This window comes from Chlorella variabilis (assembly GCF_000147415.1).
Source record: "Chlorella variabilis unplaced genomic scaffold CHLNCscaffold_19, whole genome shotgun sequence".
NCBI classification, from domain to species: Eukaryota; Viridiplantae; Chlorophyta; class Trebouxiophyceae; order Chlorellales; family Chlorellaceae; genus Chlorella; species Chlorella variabilis.
Genome location: NW_005435069.1, coordinates 55,906 through 64,595, shown reverse-complemented (window position 1 = coordinate 64,595; position 8,690 = coordinate 55,906). Strand labels below are relative to the sequence as shown.

Here is an 8,690-nt window from a genome sequence, read left to right as displayed (position 1 = left end):
GGGGCGAGGCGGGGTGAGTGAGGTGAGCAGCGGCAGCGGCTGGCAGCAGCAGCAGTAGCAGCAGCTCTGCAAGCAGTACCAGCGGCCGCAGCGGCACCACCAGCTCAAGGCAGCGGGCGCAGCGCAGCCACAGGCAGGGCCGCCGCGCTCACTTGAACAGCGGCACCAGGGAGCCGGCCTTCTGTGCCAGCGAGGAGTTGGAGCGGCCGATCAGCTGGGCCAGCCAGGCGCCGCTGGCGATGTCGGCGCCAGAGAAGGAGAGGTCGCAGAGGGCGCCGCCGGTGAGTGCCAGGAAGTCGTTGACGATGGTGGAGGGGTCGATCACCTCTCCCAGGTCCAGGGTGGAGCCGTCGGGCAAGTCCAGGGGCAGGGAGAAGTCGAGGGCGAGGCTGGGGATGTTGGTGACGCACTGCAGGCCCGGGCACTGGTCGGCGCCGCCGCCGGCCTGGTGCAGGCGACGGTGGGTGCGAGTGGCACGCACGTGCGCGGCACGCATGACGGTCGCGCCCTCCTCGCCGCTCAGCAGGCGACGGCCGGCGGGCTTGCCATAGCCCCAGGGCTTGCCCTGGTTGCCGGAGGCTGCGGCAGCGGGGCAGCGGGGGCGGTGTGGGAGGTTTCAGAGAGGAGCAGCGTGCAGGGCAGATGTGTGCGCGGTGCAGAGAGCTGGGCAGGCAGCACAGCAGCACGCCCCGGCTGCAGCAGCGGGCCAGGCCAGCCCAACGTGCGGCACGCACTCACACTTGGCGGGCTGGTACTTCTTAGGCGGCGGCACGGGCTTGGCGGGGCGGGTGGCGTTGGCGTCCTTGTTGATGGTGTGCTCCTTGTGGTCCAGAGGCCTGCCGGTGCAGGCGCCGTAGGGCAGCACGCCCTTGGGCATGCGCTTGGGGTTGAACTGCGGGAGCGCAGGTGAGGCGTGTGGAGGGTGGGGAGGGTCAGCGCCGTGCATCGCAGCCAGGCAGGCATCTGGTCGGGGGTAGACATTTTTTGGCAGCCAGCGGCGGTGCTGCCTTGTTGTTGTTGTTGCTGAGGCACGGCGCAGGCAGCCACGCTCAGCGCTGCAGCTGACCTTGAGGCCGGATCCCTTGGGTGGCTTGCAGCCAGCGGGGGTGTTGGGGTCGGGCCAGGTCTTGTCGCAGAACGCGGAATACTCCTGCGGCGGCGGGAGGGGAGGGAAGGTGAGCAGGAGAGGCAGGGAGCAGGAGGGCAGCGGCAGGAAGGGCAAGGCCGAGTCGCCCCCAGCCCCTCCAGCCTGCTCCTCACCTTGAAGGAGGAGAAGATGGGGCGCTTGTCTTTGCCGCGGGGTCCCTTGAAGGTGGGCCAGGTCTCGCCCTTGCGCCAGGGGTCCTGGCCAGCAGTGGAGGCCGCCACGGCGTCATCGGCGGCGGCGGAGGCCGCCATCAGAGCCAGCCCGACGGCGGCCAGCAGCAGCACCTGGGGCAGCCGGCTGGGATTGGCGGGGGCCATGGCGTCTCCTGGGGTTGGCTGCTGGAGGGCTGCAGCAGGTCAAGAGGGCCCAGCAGGGCTGGCGTGGGTGGTCAGAAGCTGGAATGGCAGCTGAGCCTACGCCCCCTCAGCGCTGGCCCCATTGCTGCTGCCCATCCACAAACCTACTGCGCTAGCCCATTGCTGCCTGCCCACAAACGATGTATGTCACTCACCTTAGAGGATTGGGGGGTGTTGGGGGTGTTGGGAGAGGGCAGGCTTGTATCCAGCAGGGTCAGGTGGGTGGGGAGGGCGGTGGCAGCGTGGAGGGCGCCGGCAGCAGGGGACTGGAATGCCTCGACCTGCATCGGCGGGCGGCTTATATACATGACTGGCACGCTAGTGTCTAAACCCTCCGAGAGGGCACAGGTTCGATTCCTCCCATGTCGAAACTTTGTGAGGACAAACGCGGCATAGCTGACCGGCTCAGCGCCAATCCAAGCCAATTCCTTCGGGAACGCCTAATAGAATCGCCAAGGCTTCGGCACAGGCCTCCCCGGGACCCATTCACTACTAGTGGGGGGTACTGCACTTGGCGCGTCGGGCAGATCAAATAATGGTCTAAAGCTAGACGTTAAAACCGGGAAGTGAAGCTTGTAGAGGCTCTTCCCCACCTTTACCTTTACGCGCCAGCTGTCCGGACCATCTCCGCGTGGTGCGCCGTGTCGCACGCCACGAACGGGGCCTTCCCGTCGCCACCAGGCAAGGCGGCAGGCAGCTTCCGGGCAACTGCACCACCATCTTTTGCCCCATCCACAGCGTTGTTTTGAACGCGAAAGCGGTGTATGGGCCACAACATGCCATCACAGATCGGTTCCACCGGGCGGCGGGCCCCGGGGAGGCCTGGCTGGCGCCCTGACCAGGCAAGGGGTGCCCGCTTCCCCCGCCGCCGACCGACCGCGTTGCGCACCGTGTGTGCGAACCGCGTCCAGGTAAGCATAATGGCCAGATGGACCCGCGGCCTGGCCGCGGGGGGCAGCAGGGGGGCGACGAAGCGCACCTGAGGGTGGCCGCCGCTGCCGCCGCTGCACACCCCTGTGCAAGGCACAGGCGCAGTGCGTGCTTGTGGTACATCCAACTGCTGTGGGGCAACCCCATGGGGCGATGGAGACCTCCAGCATGGTTGAGGTATCAGGTGTGTCCGCCAAAACACGGCGCAGGCTGCCCCACAGCAGGCCGGCAGGTCGCGGCTGCTTGGAGATGGAGGAGGCCGCTCAGCAAGAGGTTCTCGATCAGGAGGCGTGAAGTGCTGCCCAGATGTGGCAGGCCGGTTCCGGCTGCTGCAGCGCTGGGATGCAGTGGCGAGGCAGCCACTTTCAGGAGGGCAATGCCAAAGCAATGACACGCTTCTCCCAGCAGGGGCCTTGCGACGAGCACCCGCTTGCGGGTTAGGGTTTTCTAGCGTGGGCGGCCAATTGGTACTGCCCTTAGCTCATTGGAGATGCCCACCACACCACCCAGTGCACCAGACGATCCCGTTGCGCACAGCCGATGGTGCAGAACAGGGGGCCGCACCAAGGCACGAATTGCCTGTCCCTGTCCAGACCCACTGCTCGCTGCGAGGGCTGCCGTCACCGACGCCCTGACGGTCGGCGGGGCCCTGTGCCCTCGTGCCCGTCCTTGGCAATCTGACAGCACCCACCTTGCTCTTCTCCTTGCGCATGGCTCTCCATTTGCGAGCAGGGCGTCGTGTGGGCCCAGGGCGGAATGTCGGGGGTCGGGTGAGGGGCAGCAGAGAGGCTCTGCCATTGAAAGGGAGGTCATTGTTCCTGCTGGTGCCATGTCGATCACAAGGCTTTGCCAGGAGAGAAGCGGGAGGTAGCCAGAGGCCAGCAGGGCTCAGTCGCTGGCGGCCCAGACCTTCCAGGTGCGCACGAATAGGCATGACGAGTGGTAATGAGCTGCCACTGCCAGCCCCAGGAGCCCTGCGCCACGCTGCTGCTGGGCCACCCCGCCGCTGCCTGCAGGTCCAGTGCGGGCACAGCGGCGGGGAGCCCTTCACAATTCACCGCCTGCGCTCTGCCGCCGATGCCGACCTCGTGCGCGCCGTGCTGGCCAGTGCGCTGTGCGTGGCCCTGATGGCTGGCGCCTGTTTGGGGGGCTGTCTGCACCCTCCTGCCCACCACCACCAAGACGTTGCATCTGTCAGCCGCTGGGCAAGCTGCCACCGCTACTGACGGCTGCGGCTGGATGCCGCTGCATCGCCTGGCGCAGACCAAAATTTCAGTGCCGCCTGAGCAGACTGCGGCAACAGTGAAGACATTGGTACCAGCCGGTGCACGAGAGCTGCATTGTGTAGGTCTGCTTGCACTTGGGATTTAGGAGCAGGGGGCTGCAGCTAGAGGTAAGAGTGAGACGACTGCATCACCAAGAGGAGGAAACGCTCCAAGCCAGGGGTCACACGGTTGTGAGCCACTTGGCTCCAAGATAAGGAGATAAGGTGCGGCCACTCAAAGAATGGAATCATGTTATTGAATGAAAGGAGAGAGCAGGCCTGGCGCCTAGGTGCCTGGCGTCGCTGCACGGCGGGTGGCGAGGCGTCACGCCTCCTTGGCCGCCGCCGCCGCCGCCGCCGCCGAGCGCTGCATGCCCGCCAGGCGCGGCCTGGGCGCCAGGAAGGGGAAGAACACGGCGCGGATGCCCTCTGCGGGTGCCAGGCAGCAGCGGCAATTGCAGGACGCAGTGTTACGGCAGACACACATGAGCAACCGGGGCTCCGCAGGCCAGGTCCCAGGCAGGAGCAAACGTCTGCGGCAGTGCCGCCACACCACACGCTCCAGCAGCAGGCGCTGCGTGTGCCGCCAGCCCGCACCCGCGCCACCTACCCTTCCAGATGATGGGCAGGATGATGCAGGCGGCCGAGTAGAGCAGCAGCACGCCCAGCCACACGCCGCGCAGCGTGGGCCGCGGCCACAGCAGCCTGCGCAGCGGGGGCGGCAGGCAGGCGCCGGGCTCAGCCAGGGAGCCTGGGTAGCCCCTACGGCAGGCCTCACACACTGCCAGACGCGCTGCTCTGCCACCCTATCCTGCCGCACGCCCGCTGCAAGCTCAAAACCACAGAGGCCCACCGCAAGCTGCCTGTGCTGCCCATGTATGGCACGGCTGGCAACACCCACACGCCTCCCAGTATAGAACGCAGGAGGGAGGGCCGTGCCGCAGATGCAAGGCAGTGTTCGCAACCTGACCAGCTGGGCATCTGCAACACTGTGTGTCACACACACACACACACACACACACACACAGGGGAGGGCCCCACCTGCCCACGCCGTACAGGGCGACCATGAAGAAGTGCATGACCAGCACCGAGGGGCGCGGGTTGAGGCCTGACAGCAGCGACACGGGGCCCGCTGCGAATGTGTGCGGGGTGGGGAGAGGGCAGAGCAGGAGGCAGGGGCAGGCACGGCGGGGTCAGGGGGGTGGGGGGGGCAGGAGCACGGCGGGGTGCGAAGCGAGCGCAGCGGTGCGACCAGCGCAGCGGCGCAGGCAGCGGGGCTCGCGCTGGCCACGCGGCTACCTAGCAAGGCAGGCGGGCAGGCAGGCATGGCCAGGCAGGCGGGCCCTCACTTGAGTACATGCCCCCCAGGGCCAGGTAATCAAAGCACGCCTGCCGCATCTCCTCGTGCGCTCGGCTGTCGCTGGCGCAGAACACCTGCGGGCGGCGGAGGCAGCAGTGTAGTCGGCACGCTTGCCGTCGCGATGAAGGTACGTACGCCAGGGCAGGGCGCGGCTGGCCATAACCCCTCCACCCCTCCTTCCGTGCCTCCCTGCCGCGCCGCAGCACTCCACCACCACCAGAAGCGAAACCGTGCACCGCCGCCATGCACCGCTGCAGTACCGTCGCCATGGTACCACCGCTGCGGTACCGCCACCGGCCCACCTTGTACAGCGCGTTGGCCAGGGTGTTGATGGTGGCGGACACGGGCTTGCGGCGCACGTAGAATGTGGAGGTGGCGCGCGAGGTGGCCAGCTTGTTGGCAAAGGTGGGCAGCGGGCGCAGCATGTCGCACAGCAGGTTGGTGTCTGAGAAGGCGACCGTCATGCCGCCGCCTGCGGGGCAGCGGCAGGCGGCAGGGGGGCGCTGGGTTGGGGGCACGACATGGGAGGGTTGGGAGGGGCGCAGGTGGGTGGAGGGGAGGGGAGGCGTGTTGTCGCTTCGGCCAGTGTCAGTCAGGCAGGCCAGGCGGAGGTACCCTCCAAGTTAGAGAGGGGCAGAGGGCGTTGGGCTGGCGCCACGTCAGCACCCCCCGACGCTGGAGGCAACAGCACCGCACTCCCCGTCGCCAGCCCGCCACCCCCGCCGCTAGCCCACCTGTCAGCGGGTGGCGCATGTTGAAGGCGTCCCCCAGCATCAGCGCCCCCGCCGGGTGCAGCGGCTGGCTGGTGACCTGCTTGTTCTGCATGCACCGGATGCGGCCGTGCTTGACCGCGGCCTCAAAGGCGGTGCGCAGCTGCGGCGGCACCTGCGGGGGCAGGCGGCGGCGGAGGGCCAGCGGTACCAGCACTCAGCTGGCGTGAGGCCCCCCGGGGGCCGCAGCCGAGGGCGCAGCGGCCTGCTGACAGGCCGGCCGCCCGGTACCCGGGCCCTTGAAGCAGCGCACCCCCCGTCGGAGCGACACCCGCGGCGCCGCAGTGCGGTGCATGCTATGGTAGAGAGCGGTACCTGTGGTGCCACGGTATCCAGAAGGTACCACTCCAGCTCCCCGCTGGACACGCTGGGCAGCTTCTCGCCGGGGTAGTCCACCAGGCACCGCACCTGCCGGGAAGGTGGCAGCCGCGGGGAGGGAGGAAAGCAAGAAGGCGAGCGGTCAGCACAGGAGTGGGGCCAGCACAGGGCGGCAGCAGCTGGACCGGTCGGCCGGCGCACACCCGCTTCAACCGGCCGCCCCCGCAACAGCAGCAGCGAGTGGCGCTGAACCCAGGCCCGCCTGCGCTCGCAGCCGCCGTCGGCTGCCCACCTCTGTGGCGGAGATGGGGTAGAAGAGGACGGGGGAGGGCTTGCCCAGGATGACGTGGCCGTAGTTGCTGTATGGCAGCGGGCAGTCCTGCGAGAGGCGGGCAGGGTGGGGAGGCAGGCTGGAGCTCAGCGGGAGGGTACGAGAAAGGGGGCAGGCAGGCAGAGGCTCGGCGGAGAGCAGGAGTGGCGAAGGGGGAGGTGGGTGGGGGTGGGGGGCAGCACTGGGGGCAGGGCAGATGGAGAGCAGAGGCAGGCCCGCTGCCGAATCTTAGCGTCCCTCGCCCGGCTCCCTCCCCACCATCACCACACGCACACACACATGCTAACACACACACACAGCCACACACACACACCACACCCGCCCCACCCACCTTGAGCAGCAGGCCGATGAAGAAGGAGGGGTGGTGCACGTCGGGCACCGCCAGCTTGCGGCGGAAGGAGCTGTACATGCCGTCGCACACAATCTGTGGGTGGGGAGCGCCGGGCGGGGAGCAGGGGAAGGCGGAGGAGAGGCGGTGGGTTGGTGGGCGGTGAGGCGGGTGGCGGGGAGGGCAGCGCCGTGCAGGCTGCCGGCCCGCCATCCCTGCCGGCGGCCGGCGGCCGTGCATCGGCCCGGCACGCCCAAGGCCGGCTGGCGTCCCCCCAGCTGGCTGGGGGGCTGGCGGCGACGCCGGCCCAGCTGGCGCCCGCCCGTGTTTGTTCCCCCATCCCATGCCTTCTTTCCACCCACCGTCAGGTGTGCGTGCGCGTCGTGGTCCTGCCCGTCGCCGCCCTTGTAGCACACTCCCGTCACCGCCTGCCCCTCCTCCCACTCCCCGCTGTCCTCTGCAGGCCAGGTAGGGGGGCCGCGGACACGCGCAGGTGAGTGTGCAGGCGCAGGCGCTGCCATGCACAGCTGGTGTCGGCGGCTGGAGGCGGCGGCCGGAGGCGGCGGCTGCTAGAGGTCGCGTTTGCAGACGCGGCCAGGCGAGGGGGGGCGGCCCGCAGCTGCCACCTCTGGACTGCATCTGCTGCAGGGGCGCCATCCGGCAGGGCCTGCCCACACCCCTGCCAGGGCTGCAGCCCTCCAGGCCCCCAGCCCTCCAGGTCCCCAGCCCGCGCTTTCCTCACCGTTGAGCAGCCGACGCACGTAGCCCTGGCGCACCGTCACGGTGGGCTGGCTGGCCGCCGCCTGGCGCAGGTTCTGGACAAACCTGCAGGCGGGGGTGGGCCGGCCGCGGCGGTGGGGGGCGTGGGGATGCGCAGACGACGCCGACCCTGCACATGCCGCCTTTCTGCCACGTGCCACCAGAGTTCCCCGCCAACCTGCCGTGCAGCTGCTCGGCTCTGGGGTGCCCGGCCCGCCAGCCGGGCCGCCCATCAGCCAGCGCCGCTCGTTCATGCGAGCATGCGAGCAGCGCCCCTCGGCCCATCCAGCCCATCCATTCCATTCAGTCCAGCCATTCCAGCCGGCCGGCCAGCCAGCCAGCCTCCGGCCCCCGCCCCGCCCACACGCCTGCCGTGGTGGAAGGAGCGCCCCGCCACGTCATCGCCCATGCCTTCTGTGGGGTACGCCACCTTGGCCTCCCGCCCCTCCTTGAACATGCAGTAGCCGTGCACCTGCAGGGGGCGGCGGCGGCGGCGGCACGGGCAGTAACGTAGTGGGCGAGGCAGGGCAGGCCCGGGGGTGCGGGTCGGGATGCGCGGAGCGACCCCCGTGCTTGGTCCGCTGCTGCCAAGCAACCGCGTGCCGGCAGCCGCTGGCCAGCTGCGCACCCGCGGCGCCGGCCCGGCCGCCAGCTGCGCCAGCAAGCACACACACATGCAGGCAGGCCCGCCACCAGACCGCCCCAGCCGCCCAGCCCTGCCCGGGCCAGCTTCCAGGCGCATCACCCGGCCCGCCCCCCGCCGCCCAAACCCCGGCCCGGCCCCTGCACCCGCCTTTTGCGCGTCGATTCCGTCGCAGCAGTGCGCCAGGCCCAGCCGCTTGAGCAGCAGGTAGCCTCCCGGCTGCAGCAGCTCCCCCACAATGCGGTCTGGCTGCGAGAGGTCTCGCTCGAGCAGCAGCACACGCCGCCCTGAGCAGCCCTGCTGGTAGGCAAATGCCGCGCCCGCCACGCCCGCCCCCACAATCACCATGTCCCACACCTGCAGCCACGGGTAGGAGGGAGGCACGCGGGTGCTGGGGTGGTGTTGATGTGGGGTCGGGGGGGAGTGCTGGGCATGGCTCGGGGCGTGCAGCGCGGCGGGCGGGCGACGGGTGGCACTGGCCGTC

General features: G+C 69.5%; 2 protein-coding genes across 2 annotated transcripts in view; both read right to left on the bottom strand.

Annotated features, from left to right (window-relative positions):
- The window catches only part of CHLNCDRAFT_137253 (hypothetical protein), a gene marked incomplete at both ends in the record, with an annotated part of 3,931 nt that extends 2,467 nt beyond the window's left edge, over positions 1–1,464 (bottom strand). Inside the window, 4 exons of the mRNA XM_005844967.1 lie at positions 167–579; positions 739–892; positions 1,067–1,150; positions 1,261–1,464. Coding sequence (XP_005845029.1) covers positions 167–579; positions 739–892; positions 1,067–1,150; positions 1,261–1,464 — 855 coding nt within the window. The remainder of the gene's footprint in view (positions 1–166; positions 580–738; positions 893–1,066; positions 1,151–1,260) is intronic.
- A 2,558-nt stretch (positions 1,465–4,022) lies between these two features.
- Positions 4,023–8,690, bottom strand: part of CHLNCDRAFT_137251 (hypothetical protein) — a gene marked incomplete at both ends in the record, with an annotated part of 5,257 nt that continues 589 nt past the window's right edge. Inside the window, 13 exons of the mRNA XM_005844966.1 lie at positions 4,023–4,126; positions 4,308–4,402; positions 4,739–4,829; positions 5,047–5,131; positions 5,360–5,529; positions 5,792–5,942; positions 6,143–6,235; positions 6,438–6,524; positions 6,808–6,900; positions 7,167–7,261; positions 7,547–7,629; positions 7,989–8,035; positions 8,309–8,563. Of these exons, the coding sequence (XP_005845028.1) occupies positions 4,023–4,126; positions 4,308–4,402; positions 4,739–4,829; positions 5,047–5,131; positions 5,360–5,529; positions 5,792–5,942; positions 6,143–6,235; positions 6,438–6,524; positions 6,808–6,900; positions 7,167–7,261; positions 7,547–7,629; positions 7,989–8,035; positions 8,309–8,563 (1,449 nt within the window). The remainder of the gene's footprint in view (positions 4,127–4,307; positions 4,403–4,738; positions 4,830–5,046; positions 5,132–5,359; positions 5,530–5,791; positions 5,943–6,142; positions 6,236–6,437; positions 6,525–6,807; positions 6,901–7,166; positions 7,262–7,546; positions 7,630–7,988; positions 8,036–8,308; positions 8,564–8,690) is intronic.